Source organism: Primulina huaijiensis, chromosome 17, assembly GCF_012295235.1.
Source record: "Primulina huaijiensis isolate GDHJ02 chromosome 17, ASM1229523v2, whole genome shotgun sequence".
NCBI lineage: Eukaryota > Viridiplantae > Streptophyta > Magnoliopsida > Lamiales > Gesneriaceae > Primulina > Primulina huaijiensis.
The window spans coordinates 5,115,177-5,131,034 of record NC_133322.1 but is presented as its reverse complement, the minus strand read 5'-3'; the positions used below and the strand labels follow the sequence as shown (position 1 = coordinate 5,131,034).

Sequence of the window (15,858 nt, the reverse complement as noted above, 5' to 3'; positions counted from 1 at the left end):
AATTATACTAATCAAGTAACATAAAAAAAATTCGTGTGACGGTCTCACAAGTCAATTTTGCAATACAGATTTCTTATTTGAAGCTAATGTAATAACCTGCAAATTATACTAATCAAGTAACATAAAAAAAATTCGTGTGACGGTCTCACAAGTCAATTTTACAATACAGATTTCTTATTTGAATCACTCAATAAAAGATATTACATTTTCATAACAAAAGTCCACCTACTAACAAAGTAAATGATATTAAATAAATCATATATAATAAATTCGTCTAATAAATCAAATTGTTGATCATTGACATGACCGAATACCATATACTCCAACGATCATTGGAGGCTAGTAGGGTTATATTTAATCATTCTAATTTGAATCTTATAGTTTAAAATATCTTTAAAAATATAATAATTACACACGCACTACACATTTGCCAAATTACTTAGTTTATTTAATCAATTTTGTACTTATTTAGATGCATAGAATTAAAAAATATATTTTTCAAACATATTTTAATTTTTTTGTTTTACCCAAAAATAAGTAATGACTCTGTTATTTCTAAGTTATTGTTTCATTTCAATTTCATAATTATATTATAACTTTAAATAAATTGTGCTCACGTTTTGTTTAAATTCTTCTTCCGTCGTGGTATTTTTTTCGAACATCTACTTTATTTAATAAATATATTTTAAAAAACATTAATATTATTTTTAAAATTAATAAANTAACTTTAAATAAATTGTGCTCACGTTTTGTTTAAATTCTTCTTCCGTCGTGGTATTTTTTTCGAACATCTACTTTATTTAATAAATATATTTTAAAAAACATTAATATTATTTTTAAAATTAATAAAAATTATTTTATTAAAAAGTAAGATTATTTTAAAAATTAGAATAATGATTTAAATAATGTAAAATATATTTAAAACATATTTATTTAATATGAAAAAAATTTAAGATGATTGAGTGGACTGTGAGACCCATAAATAATGAGTTTTAATGTTAAAAAGAATGTGGGTAAAAGAGATATGTTGTTATAATGAGTATGTGGCAGTAGACCTCACGATTTTTGATGACTCATTGCGGATGCTCTAAGTGATTGGGGGAGTTTTTTGCAACATTTTTATTTATATTTCAAGAAAGGTTCATGGGAAATTAAACAAATTAGTTACAAGTCAAATGGTGATAAAAAGACAGATTTTGTCAAATCTTTTAATATTTCTTTCATGTTGGCTATTAGCTGTGGATCACTTACAGATTATGTATAAATAAATAGACATGCATATCTTCTTTCTTGTATCATAACATATTCAAAATATTTATCTATAGGTGTTGTATGAGTATGCAGCTAAAGTAAATATCATAATTTGTTAAAATATAAAATATTATTAAAATAAATATTATTTGTTATATAAGATCAATAAATTTTAAACCATAAATTAATTTGTTGGATATATGCTCTAACAGAAACACCATTGTTCTATTAATAATCAAGAAATAATTTTTGTAGATGGATTAACTATTCAAAAAATTATTCAAAAAATTGTAATTTGGTCATGAAAATTATTCAAAAAATTATTCAAAAAATTGTAATTTGGGTCAAAAAATTATTCAAAAAATTGTAATTTGTGACGATCTTCCGAGTCAATTTTGTGAGACGAATATCCTATTTAGATCACCATGAAAAAATATTGTTTCTTATTCCAAAAGTCTCACAGGAGACATACTAACCAAATAAACCACAGTCAAAAACTTTTGTGATAATCTTCCGAGTCAACTTTGTGAGACGAATATCCTATTTAAATCATTCATGATAAAATATTGTTTCTTATTCCAAAAGTCTCACAGTAGACATATTAACCAAATAAACCACAGTAGACAAGTTGTATATGATAAACTCGTCCAATGAATCAAATTGTTGATCATTGATCGAATACTGTATATTGCACTAATACTGTATACTACACCAATAATTGTGGGGAGTAGAGTTATATTTGATCATTCAAATCTGAATCTTGTAGTTTAAAATTTTTTTTCAAATATAATAATTACATAGGCACTACACATTTTCCAAATTACTTAGTTGACTTAATCAATTTATATTTTTTTAGATGCATAGAATAAAAATTTATATTTCAAATATATTCAAAAAAATATTTTAAATTTTTGGTTTTACCCAAAAATAATAAGGGTAATTTTTTTTAACCCCGATCAATTATACATATGAGATGTTATTTTCTTAAAAAAAAAAAAAGAGTTATAGATATTATTTAATCGATTTCCCCAAAATAAGTCATGGCTCTGTAGCCCCCCAAGTGATTAGTTTCGGGGGAGTTGGGCAATTTTTTCTGCAACGTTTTTATATATATTCAAGAAAAGTTCATGGGCAATGAAACAAATTAGTTACAAAGTCAAATGGTGATGAGAAGACAGATTTTCTTAATCTGTTAATATTTCTTCAGGTTGACCATTAGCTGTGATTGTATAAATAAATAGACATGCATATCTTCTTTCTAGGTGAAGAACAGCTAAAGATTCGAAACAAAGGTCAGCTGCAGCAATGCCAGGCGGTTCGATTGGGGCGGCCGGAATTCCCAAAGAGAGGGCCGAGGAATACAAAGGAAGGGTCACTGGTTATGTGATCATTGCTTGTGTTGTTGCCGCCGTTGGCGGATCACTCTTCGGCTATGATATTGGGATTTCAGGTACTGTTTCGGTTGGCTGTGTGTTGTTGCAAATATTTTTTTCCACAAATTTATGCCCAAAAGTTGGAAACTTTATGGGTTTTATTTATATATGATTTTAAAGTTGATAGAAATGTAAGTGGCGAGAATACGGATTTAAAGGAAATTTATGTGTGGGTTTTTGAATTTGGGTCTGGGAAATGAATAAAATGAATTCGGGTGCATAAGAATTTATGATAAATATGAATTATAGCAAGATGGATGGAGTTTGAAAAAAATATCAGAATTAGTGATCCTTTCTGTGTTTTTAATCAGGAGGAGTCACATCCATGGATGGATTTCTTGAGAAATTCTTCCCGGCTGTGTACAGAAACAAGAAGCATGCTCATGAGAACAATTATTGCAAGTACAATAACCAAAGGCTTGCAGCATTTACTTCATCACTTTATCTTGCTGGTTTGGTGTCTTCATTGGTTGCTTCCCCGATCACTAGGAGATTTGGCCGTCGAGGGAGTATAATATGTGGTGGTATATGTTTCATGATAGGAGCTGCACTTGATGCTTCTGCAGTAAATATTGTCATGCTCATTTTAGGCCGAATCATGCTTGGGTTTGGTATTGGGTTTGGCAACCAGGTAAATTTGATGTGTTTTGGCATGTTATACACAGTACCCTATTTTGCTCATTTGCAATTAAGGAACCAAAATCTTGTTAATCAAACTGCGTGAAAAGAGTTTTCATAAAGCATTTCATATCTAATATTCAAACAAGTTAAAAACATAGTTTCGAACTTTGCGTTTTCAAATATAAGTTGCACATTGAAGTAGTCTTTTATTTGGTGTTGAGGGAACTATTGCCGTCTATCCGAACCTTCCATAGTATAAGAATGGTGGATCTTGCTTATATCACTGGAAAAACAAGATTTAGTGTAACTTCAACTCCCTTAACTGTTTCTCCTTGCTGTTTGAAGGCAGTGCCGCTATATTTGTCAGAGATGGCACCAACCCATCTGCGAGGAGGCCTTAATATGATGTTCCAGTTGGCCACAACACTAGGAATTTTCACTGCCAATATGATAAATTATGGAACAGAAAAGATTCGTCCTTGGGGATGGAGGCTGTCCTTGGGGCTTGCTGCAGTACCGGCAGTCTTGATGACAATTGGAGGAATCCTACTACCCGAAACGCCAAACAGTCTAATCGAGAGAGGCCACCAAGAAAAAGGAAAAAAAGTTCTTGAAAAGATCAGAGGCACAAGTGATGTGCATGCCGAGCTGGAAGACATAATTGATGCGAGTGAACTTGCAAATTCCATCGAGCATCCATTTAGAAATATACTCGAGAAGAGAAACCGACCACAGTTAGTGATGGCGATTTTTATGCCAACTTTTCAGATACTCACGGGCATAAACTCCATTCTTTTCTATGCACCAGTCCTGTTTCAGAGTATAGGATTTGGCGGAAATGCATCACTTTACTCTTCAGCTTTGACGGGAGCTGTTCTTGCTTCGTCAACCTTTATCTCTATTGCAACGGTTGACAAATGGGGCCGTAGAGCTTTGCTGATAAGCGGAGGAATACAAATGGTTGTGTGTCAGGTATGAGAAAAAACTGATACTTGTTGACAATTGCATCGATCAAAAGATTTTCCATGGACTGCATAATCTCTTTAAAGACATTTCAGTATTTGAGATGGCATTGAACATTTTTTAGTCTTGATCCACCATATTTGGAGGACGGAATGTTGGAATCTAAAATATTTAATTTGGAGTGGAAACGAAATGTTGACTTATAGTTTTATGGGGGGTTTTACGGGAGGGTTTGGGTTGTATTTTCTAATATTTCCGCTTGAAATTTTAGTACTTTTTCAGTCAGGAGGCGACTATCAGCTACCCCTGCTATAGCTAAAGCTGAACAATATAAATCGCACACTTCAACACATTCATAGATAGCCTTGGTGTCCTGAGATTTTACCTAAACGATAGCTGATAATGTCTTATACTGCCAAATCAGGTGATAGTTGCAGTAATACTTGGACTCAAATTCGGCAGTGACAAGGAACTTTCCAAGAGCTACTCAATACTAGTGGTGGTAGTAATCTGCTTGTTTGTGACAGCATTCGGATGGTCATGGGGCCCCCTCGGCTGGACCGTGCCGAGTGAAATATTCCCATTAGAGATACGATCAGCTGGACAAAGCATAACGGTAGCAGTAAACCTTTTCTTCACATTCATAATTGGCCAGTCCTTCCTCTCCCTGCTGTGTGCCTTCAAGTTCGGGATATTCCTCTTCTTCGCTGGCTGGATTACAATTATGACCATCTTTGTGTACTTTTTCTTGCCTGAGACTAAGGGTGTTCCCATAGAAGAGATGATTTTCTTGTGGAAAAAGCATTGGTTTTGGAAAAGGATTGTGCTATAGGTGAGCAATACTAAAGCATTTAGAGGCAAGTGTACTGAAATAACATGTTGAAATATGAAACCATTTAAAGTGAAATGAAGCACCTCAGTATTTGAATTTTTATGGTATAGTATGATATAGGAAGTGCTTTTCATCCCTTGTAAGGGTTTTCACAAGTTATTATTCGTGTGATCTGTGTTTTTTTTAAAATATTAAAAAAATGAGATTCATAATATATAAATATATAATACATAAGTAACAAATACATCAGAAAATACTAATTTTCTAATTCCTTTCTCTGAAAAAAACATATCTGTTAAAGTAATATTAAGTAGTCTATTTCTATGATTCAATAAATATGAAAGGGGTTAGGTAACTATACTTCAACGGCTTTTTAGACATGAAAATTTGAAGTCTCCTTTTTTGGTAATTTTTGCTAATACTTGATTATCAACCAAAATGACAACATACTTCATGCGTCCCAAACATATATGTTTGTTCATTTTTCATACAAATTAAGAAAATAATTTAAAAAACAAAGCTTACAAACAAATTTTCTATTTTGTTCTTCTTTATTCATATTTAAAATAGTTGTACATTTTCCAATATTTAGTTAACAAAGATATTAGTGAAAAAACAAGAAAATTTTTAGGGATCGAACTATATATTTGAAAAAACTGAAAAACAAATTCTATTAATCTATATAACTGAAAAGGAGGGAGCAGGTGTTTATTCTGCTCTCTCTCTGTACAAGCACACCAGTAAAAGAACATCTTTCACGATCAATCAAATGTGTGTATACAAACATAAGGATGATTCTTAAATCTTTATTATGATTATATTCCTAAAGGATCATCAATCCCATAATAGGGAGACAAATATGTATAAAATCCTTATTCTTAACGAAACTTAATCACTTCCAACACCAAAGCACAGGAGTGGGCATATATAAGAACAGAAACCTCTTTTCTTCTTCGGTTGTTTAGACATTGCATCCCTCTCAGTAACAAAATCAGCCATATATTGTACAACAGCCTGAAAAATTTACCGAAATAAAAAGGTTAGTGCATGCTAAATCAGCCGACAGGTCGAATCACTACGGTGATACATAAGTGCCATACCTGCGCGCCCATTTTCGTTATATGCATCGGTGGCACTTCCAATGGAGTCTGATCAGCTCGAAATTTTGTCAACTTTGACAGAAATCTAAAGGAATCAGGCAAGATTTTGATTTGATTGTCACTTATGTCGAGCTCTTCTAGCATCTCAATCTTTCCAAGTGATTCTGGCAATGTTCTTAGGTCAGCAAAATTTTTCCCCACATTCAGTTTCTCCAACTTTGAACCAAAACAAAGTGTTTCGGGTATGTTCTCAAGTTCATTGAAGCTAGCGTTGAGTTCTCTCAAGTGCGAAAGATTCCCAATGGTTGATGGTAATCTTTTGACCCTGTTGTAGTGAAAAGTCAGGATCTCTAACTGTTCAAGCTGTCCGATTCCCTCAGGAAGAGCTTTGAGATTATTGGAATCCAATCTCAGTTCTACAAGTGAAACGCATAACCCAATCGTATAAGGAAGTTCTTCAAGAGCATTTGTCTCCACATTCAAGATCTTTAAAGAAGTTAGATTCCCAACTACATTTGGCAAATTCGAGAAGCGGTTTGAACTTAAATCTAGATTAATTAGATTGGTCAAGCTCCCAAAAGACTCGGGAAGTGATTTTAACATATTTGCAGAGAGATTCACATCGGTCAAATTACACATTTCACCAAAAGAAGAGGGAAGGTTTATAAGTTGATTGCCACGGGCATCAAGTATCATCAAGGCGCTAAGATCAGCTATGGATGTTGGAAGAGCCATGATACGGTTTTCAGATAGATATAGCTCTGTGAGTGTTGATAACTTCCCAAGAGAGAGAGGAAGCCATTCGACCTTGTCTACCAATTTTCCCCGAAGGTCTAAAATATTTGCTTTCTTTCTAGCAGAATTCTCGATTACTGCAGCCAAGTCCAGCAGATCCAATTTTTCAGCTTCTGCCTCTTCTTTAGCTGGAAAAGTAGATGAAACTCATTCAAGCCACCAGAAATCGTTTTATGACCATACCTTGTGAGAAACTAATGCAGTCAACTAGCTACACATTTGAATAAACAAATACTTGAACAACAAAATTTTCCTTTTTCCCTCGACAAGCTGTACTCGACCCATGAATTATAAACAGCTTGATCAAGATTTAATATAGAAGAAGTTTACATGACATCAGATTTCGGAAAAAGGATTGATAAATCTTAGTGAACTACAGACTATCTATCTGCTTCAGCAATTCAGCCAGTAATACAAAAATACTCGAAACAAGCCCATCATTAACAAAATCCTAAATCAAGATTTAAACCCTTCATATATTCATAACGTGGAACCCAGTATCTCCATGTTTTAACTTTTATGGGGCAAGAAATTTACATTTCTATACAATTGCACACGAAATTTGACCTGCCACCTGCTTCTCACAGCTTACCTATAGACAGTTCTCAAATCTTTCCTTTACCGTTGTTATTAAAACTGAAAATCATACACTAGAGTTACCAAAACATAAGTAAGGTAACGAGAATTAACCAATCAAACCTGAAGATGGAACAATTGCATCTGTTTTAGAAAATCTTGGCAAAGAACCTTTGAATTCATTCCCACTCTTGGAGTCAACTTCATCGCAAGTTTTCGCAGTCATCACAACACTTTCCTCGAATTCATCATCAACAGAACCCGAATCATACTCTTTCTCCACATGGTCATCCCCAGAAACCATCGCAGAAACCTTCTGGATGAGCTCATCAAACACCTGAAAAATCTTGTCTTGCTCGATCAAGTGCGCCGCCTCCTTCTTCTGCTCAAGGCATCGAAACAGTACCATTGATTTCCGAGCTTCTTGAAGCACGGAGAAGATTTCAGGGGGCACGTCCTGTGGAGGCACTTGCTTTGAAATGTCCTCCAATTGAAGAGCTTTCTCTGTTTCCACTGTCTGGACTACAGAGATGGCGGCCTCAACCACTTCGATGGAGGGTCTCGGCGGGAGGGTTTTGTAGATTCTAGTGATTTCATCAACAGTTTCTGCATATGCGTGTGGCGGGTTAGTCGTCGCCGGGGCGGAGGCCATGGCGGAGAGGAGCTACGTGGGCGAGATCAATGGTTGACGTTGGTTATATATGAAGCTAATCATTCATATTTTCTTAGAATATATAAGCATATCATCATTGAATACTTATATTTATAAATATTATTATATGAAAATTTTGTTTATGAAGAAACAATTATTTTATTTTATTTTTCTATATTTAATCATAGTTAATACGTACATAAATAGAGATTATTGGATTAATAATATTTCGATATTCCCATTTAGAACAATATTATTATAATGCACGTGGAAAATATTACTCATATTAATGATGTAATAATCAATTATATCAAACATACGGAAGAAGGTATAACTTGTAAGAAACATGCTAATTTTCTATAAAGCTATATTAATTATCACTCGAATACAGAGATAAGAACCCTTGAACCAGATTTTTTTAAAAAAGGAATTTATAAAATTTCATTTTCTATAATGTTAAAAGACAAAAACTTGTGTGATACGGTCTCACGGATCGTATTTTGTGAGACAGATCTCTTATTTGGATCATCCATGAAAAAATATTACTTTTTATGTTAAGAGTATTACTTTTTATTGTGAATATCGGTAGGGTTGACCCGTCTCACAGATAAAGATTTGTGAGACCGTCATTCAAGAGACCTACTCATGTTAAAATTGAGTTTTGGTCATGCATTTTTCAATTTTTGATAATTTTAATCATCTTTCATCAAAAGTGTTGATATGACACTGCACACTTAAGCTTCATGCTAACGTCATATAAAGTCATATTGATGTTAGGCCAGCGCCATGCTGCCACATCAGAAAAATGAACAACATTACAAATATAGGAAGATATATAGCGTGTTAAATGTTAAATTTGACCCAATTAATTAGATTACATGAACAAAATTACAAATGTAGCTTTTCAAATATTTAATCATTATATCAAGATTTTTTTTTAATGATCATACAGTCTTCAAGCTTTAAACCTCTATAAATCTTTTATATATTTTTTTCATTTATTATTAATTTTCTGCATTAATTTATTTACTCATTTGATTCGAGTTTTTTCAAATATATGTACCAACCCTCCATTTATCTAAACTATTCTCTATTTGAAGGTGATCATTTTCTCTTGAATATGTAATATAAAAATATAATATAATAATTTGTTTGTCAATCTAATTTTATTAATTAATATATTAAATTATATTTTGTTACTCATGTTGTCTAGTCTCTTTACTAACAACCAATGATTTTTAATTAAGATGAACCTTATAGCAACTCATCTTGATGGAGATCAAGAGATTATTGTAGTCTTTTTGACTATCATGTTATCCATATTTCAGGGTAAGCATTCGATCAATTATCGAGTGAGTGTTTGTAACATTTAACAAAATAATGATTCTCCATGTTTTTTCTACTCTATAAACCGAACTTCTTAAATTCAACTAACAAATTCAAACTATCTATATCAAATAACAGGGTGATCGTGAATGTTATGTATATGGTGTAAACGAATCTTGTCAGTTCGTTTTCAAAATTATCAAATTTGGACAAAAATTAAACATGTTTGGATTTTTTTAACAAAACTCGAGATAAAATTATTGTTTTCGATAGATTATGAGTCGCTCGCAAATTTTAGTATTTTATTAATATATATAATATAAGTTTGGAGTATTTATAACCTTTGTTTATTTTGGAATAATTGTTGGAATTATTTTGTGGGCTCACATAATTTAATTAATTGTACATGGACAAGCTATCTAATAAAGAACCCAATAAAGTGATCTAATTAATTATGGGTTTCCAAATTATTAAATAAATTGGTATGGTCCACCTTATGTGTAGAAACCCAGCCCAATTAGGTCTTCTATGATGGGTTGAAGACTGCTAAGGTTATATAAGGTTATGGTCCCCAAGGCACAGAGGATATAACACAGAATACATACGACAAACGTATTCTAAATCTCTCTCGTTCTCCCATCAAAGGCAAGAATAAGGTGGTCGATCCTCTGTTGCCTCAGAAGATCCATAACTCTGACGCTAAATCAATCAATGGATTCTGGTACGTGTTTACTGTTATTTATATATTCTGATAATTCGACATGAATTCCTGGCGTGTTGTGATATATGGATTTAATCACATGATTTATAGATTTATTTTATTAAATCTCCAACAAGTGGTATCAGAGCCACCTTCATGTTGAATTATGAGAAATTTTTTTATTGATAGATCGAAACAGAAAATTATGTTTTATTCTCAGATCTGATGCGATTTTCTAGTCTATGAATTTTTTGGATTCAGATCTGAATAAATTCATGCTTTTGGATATAGTATTTTTCGAATTTTACTCACAAAATTCAGATTTATTTTCGAAATTAAAAAAAAACGAAAATCGAAAATTTGATTTTTCGAAACTGGAAAATAGCTGCCGGATTTTTGGCCAAATCGGACGTTCTCCGGCCTGTTTCCGACGACGAATTCTTAGGTGTTTTGTTCGAAACACTCAGGCGCTCCATAACCCTCCATTAATTTCCCGTAAAAGCTTCTGTATCGATCGAATGTAGTCGCGTTTTCTTCCTGAATCGCGATCTTATGTGTGTTTTGTATCTGGACTGATTCCGGCCGATTTCCGGCATAATACGGACCGATGATTGTATGGCGGTGGTCGGCCGTGATAATGCAACGCCTGGGTAATGGTTGCCGCCCACTGGTATCGCCGGAGAAGGTGGCGGCGCCGATTTTTGGGGCTAGGGTTTCGAATTTTGGGATTGATTTTTGGGTTTAATTTAAGGTCTTGTTTGGTTGTCCAAATTTTGAAATCCAGAATTTTAATCTTTTATTAAATTTTGATTTCCGCAATTCTGATTTGTGAAATTAAACTCGACCATTTCAAGATTTAATTGCATGAAATAAAATTAATATAGAATTATTCATTATTTTATCGTCTTTATTTATTTCGATAAAATATTTGTGGATGAATAATTATAAGGTGCAAATATTTTATTTCTTACATATTTGGTCTTCATGCTTTATTTGGCCCAATTAAAGTAAATTAAATTTTCTTGTGAAAATATTAAGTTAAGTTGATATATTGTATCTCAAATTTGGTTAAATTTAAATTTCATGTTAATAAAGTGATTTTGAGATATGTAGATATTGTTAAAGTTCATAATAAATTGTGTTTCAATTTATGTGAAAAATAGTCGGCCCAAAGAAAGATTATTTTTTGGCCAAATTCCAAACACAATAGATTATTTTAAAGTGCTTCTAGATCTATGCGGAAAATAATCGGTCCAAAGGAAGATTATTTTCTGGCCAGATTTTAGATTCAATATATCTTCTTCAAGTGCATTTATATCTATGCGAAAAATAGCTGGCCCAAAGGAAGACTATTTTTTGGCCAGATTGCAGACTTAATAAAAAAATGTGTTTATATCTATGTAGAAAATAATCGGCCCAAAAGAAGGTTATTTTTTTGGTCAGATTATAAGCACATAATTATATGCTCTTAAAGTGTGTCAAAGCTATGCAGAAATTAATCGGCCCAAAAGAAGATTATTTTCTTGCCAGATTGTAGACACATTATATGATATTAAGTTGTGTTAAATTTATGCGGAAAATGATCGACCCAAAGGAAGGTCATTTTCTGGTCAAATTTTAGCACAATATGTGGTAATAAATATGTGATAATTTTGGATTTATCCATGCATGCAATTGTCGGTCCAAAGAAAGGCATATTGTTGGCCGGATTTATTATCAATATTTAATAACCATGATATTTGAGGGTACCACTTACAAATTGTTATTTTTGTTCAAAGACTAAATATCAATGTTGTGCTAGGTATTTTTTTATGGGCCCACCACCAGCATGCTTATGTTTTGTTATTCATTTAATTTAAATATATGCATGGACTATATTTTATTGTGAGTTTTTTGTTCAATTTTGTTATAGCATCTTCTATATCTGCCAATCTAAACAACATTCCAGTACTTAATGGCTCAAACTTCAAGAAATGGAAGAGCATGTTATGATAGTGCTCGGCTGCATGGATTTGGACTATGCGCTAAGGGAAGATCGCCCCGCACTTTTGACCAGTTCAGGAACTGCTGATCAAAAGAGTTCTTTGGAAAAGTGGGAGCGATCAAATCGCATGAGTCTGATGATTATGAAACATTTCATTCCAGATACTATAAGGGGTGCAATTCTTGAAGAAAATGATGCCAAAAGGTTCCTTACTCAAATAACAGATCGTTTCGCTGCAAACGAAAAGGTCGAGACAAGTACTATTCTGACTAAACTTGTCTCAATGTGGTACAAAGAAAAAGGGAACATAAGGGAGTACATAATGGAAATGTCAAATCTTGTGACTCGACTAAAAGCATTCAAGTTGGAATTGTCGGAAGACATAGTCGTGCATTTAGTCTTGATCTCTCTGCCTGCGCAATTTAATAAATTCAAAATAAGTTATAATACCCAGAAGGAAAAGTGGACTTTGAATGAGCTTATTGCGCAGTGCGTTCAGGAGGAGGAGAGATTGAAACAAGATGTGATTGAAAGTGCTCATTTGACATGTAACTATCAAGGTAATTGCATCAATAAGAAAAGGAAATTGAGCAATAAAGAAGGAAACTCTGGGACTTCACAACATATGGAGCAACAGAAACAAGATAAAGTGATCACTTGTTTCTTTTGCAAAAGGACTAATGGGCATGTGAAGAAGGATTGTCCCAAATACGCCAATTGGCGTGCAAAGAAAGGGTTGCCTAAGGAGCCGATTTCCAACTGATGGTGAAAGATACATCTTATGAAAATGACAATAAAACTGTTGGTGTTTTTTAAAAGCTTTATTTAGGAACTGGGTTTTTTATTTTCTGGTATTTGAATTTGAAAAACGAAATTTGATTTTAGTTACATGTTTGGACAAATCAAGTTTTTTTGCTTTAATTTATCCATGTGGTATTTTCAATTTTTTGAAATACAAATATATTTGGTATGAGTTCCTTGATTGATAAGCTTGATAAATTGAACATCAATATTTTAAATGACATTGACATTATGCATGCATGAAATTTTGAAATTAAATGCAAATTAATTTCGTATGTTGACTTTAGTGGGAGTGAGTAAATTGGAAAGTCAACATTGAGAAGAATATATTGATGTTTATGTCCACATATGTTGTGGTATAAATTTTATCAGGTGGTAATCTCATTCGGATTTATAGAGAACACCGTTTGGATATTGTGTACATCATTGGAATGTTGGGCAGATATTTAAGAAATCCGACACTAGATTTTTAATCGGGTTATGCGGTACATAAAGTGAACTAAGGATTTTATGCTCACATGTTGGAAATCTGACATTTGGAATAGTTGGATATTTGGAATCCGAATAAAGTTGCGGAATTTTAGCACCGGTAATGATCATTGGTCTAAGAAACCATTGAGGATCAATTGTGATAATAAAGCCGCTACATTATATTTAAAAGAACAACTGAAACTTGTCAAAGTTAAAAGATATTGACATGAAGTTTCTAGTTGGAAGGAAATAATTCAGAGTGGTCGTGTGTCAATTGAGCATGTTATTGCAAACTCTATATTGCGGATGCGTTTGTCATGGGTTGGCCACCCAAGATTTTTGGGCATGTGACACACATTGGTGTTGTCCATATAGTTAATATGCTTGTACAGTGAGAGTTTGTATTCGGTTTAAGCGTTGACTCATTTGACATGATTTAAGTTTCTGTACAGACTAAGGTTTATTTGAATTACTCTGAAATAAAGTGATGACTTTCATTGCGATTTAGCAATTGGTTGAAAGTTTGTTATTGGACTCTTTGAGTCATTAGGAGGACCAGTTGGAAATACATGTTTTATTCTTGGATCACATTTATGTATTTCTATGCTACACATCCATACTTGATCTATGTTATTGATTATGCTAATATTGTGATCATTGATGGGTCTAGTGATTTTAAATGTAGCGATGACTGCTTTTGTTCAATATTGGTATAATTGATAGACCAGATTGTTAAGGAATATTTTGGTTTAGATAGCAAGAGCTCAATCTAGTTTTTTTTGCATGTACAATATCCGGATAACTTATGTGGCCCAAGTGGGAGATTGTTGGAATTATTTTGTGGGCTCACATAATTTAATTAATTGTACATGGACAAGCTATCTAATAAAGAACCCAATAAAGTGATCTAATTAATTATGAGTTTCCAAATTATTAAATAAATTGGTATGGTCCACCTTATGTGCAGAAACCCAGCCCAATTAGGTCTTCTATGATGGGTTGAAGACTGCTAAGGTTATATAAGGTTCNGGACAAGCTATCTAATAAAGAACCCAATAAAGTGATCTAATTAATTATGAGTTTCCAAATTATTAAATAAATTGGTATGGTCCACCTTATGTGCAGAAACCCAGCCCAATTAGGTCTTCTATGATGGGTTGAAGACTGCTAAGGTTATATAAGGTTCTGGTCCCCAAGGCACAGAGGATATAACACAGAATACATACGGCACACGTATTATAGATCTCTCTCCTTCTCCCATCAAAGGCAAGAATAAGGTGGTCGATCCTCTGTTGCCTTGGAAGATCCATAACTCTGACGCTAGATCAATCAATGGATTCTGGTACGTGTTTACTGTTATTTATATATTCTGATAATTCGATATGAATTCCTGGCGTGTTGTGATATATGGATTTAATCACATGATTTATAGATTTATTTTATTAAATCTACAACAATAATAACTTAATAAGTTGAGATTACCCGCATTTAATCGCTTGAACTTCTTTGTTGACTTCTTGTGAGATTGTCGGGGCAAAATACAATGAATTCAACTTTTTAGTGTTTACGGATTAAGTAGTTTTGATTCTGTCATCATTACAAAACAATTAAGAAAATATTCAACAACTTACATAAAGATAATATATAATCAAAAAATAAAAGAAATAATGAGTTCGGATTTATTTAAAAAATATATAAATTTATAGAAAAATATAAATTATAGTGTATGATCGGTTGNTGTGGCGCCCCAAACCTCGCCACGTAATCATACAACATGTGACGTCATATGCATAAAAATTTTCTTTTCAACGACGTAATAATATAATGCATATACGACAAAATAGTGCAATCACCACACTATCTACATCAGTGTAGCAGAAACAATATAATAAATACACACATACAACTCAAATAAGACAATAAACTATACTGTCTCTATCTACTATCAACTACAGGACTGTTTGACTAGACACACCTAGTCCTTCACCACTATTCTGTCTCACAGCAGAGTCCTGTAACCTGTCCAACAGAAACAGCCCCCAAAGGGTGAGCATACACAACAATCATCATCGTAATACATAACAGTTATATTATCAACAATATAAAATATAACTGGAATGATAACAGAAATACTCCCTTTGCTGTCTCTTGACAATCAAACCACCAACGATATCAACGTCATCACTCCCATACTACTGCAACAACAACATCGACGATACGTCGCACCCCAACACCGGCGACGGCAATATCGTCGAACGAATAACATCAACGATACGTCGCACCCCTACTCCAGCGACAGCAATATCGTTGAACGAATAACATCGACGATACGTCGCACCTCAACACCGGCGAC

General features: G+C 33.1%; 2 protein-coding genes across 3 annotated transcripts; one reads left to right on the top strand and one right to left on the bottom strand.

The window, feature by feature from the left end:
- Nucleotides 1-1,168: 1,168 nt before the first annotated feature.
- On the top strand, nucleotides 1,169-5,202 carry LOC140963566 (sugar carrier protein A-like). 2 transcript variants are annotated; one of them, XM_073422943.1, is made up of 5 exons: nucleotides 1,169-1,224; nucleotides 2,459-2,701; nucleotides 2,996-3,315; nucleotides 3,651-4,277; nucleotides 4,693-5,202. In XM_073422943.1, exons 2-5 carry the CDS (start codon nucleotides 2,557-2,559, stop codon nucleotides 5,098-5,100), a joined length of 1,500 nt encoding a protein of 499 aa, XP_073279044.1. In that variant the 5' UTR covers nucleotides 1,169-1,224; nucleotides 2,459-2,556; the 3' UTR covers nucleotides 5,101-5,202. The 2 variants fall into 2 exon arrangements, with proteins under 2 accessions (XP_073279044.1, XP_073279045.1); XM_073422944.1 differs by lacking the exon at nucleotides 1,169-1,224 and having other exon boundaries at nucleotides 2,458-2,701.
- Nucleotides 5,203-5,859: 657 nt separating this feature from the next.
- Nucleotides 5,860-8,284, bottom strand: LOC140963531 (uncharacterized). The gene is made up of 3 exons (XM_073422889.1): nucleotides 7,695-8,284; nucleotides 6,201-7,123; nucleotides 5,860-6,114 (listed from the first exon to the last, which is right to left on the bottom strand). The coding sequence occupies exons 1-3, from the start codon at nucleotides 8,221-8,223 to the stop codon at nucleotides 5,989-5,991; spliced, it is 1,578 nt and encodes a 525-aa protein (XP_073278990.1). The 5' UTR covers nucleotides 8,224-8,284; the 3' UTR covers nucleotides 5,860-5,988.
- Between the last annotated feature and the right edge of the window lie 7,574 nt (nucleotides 8,285-15,858).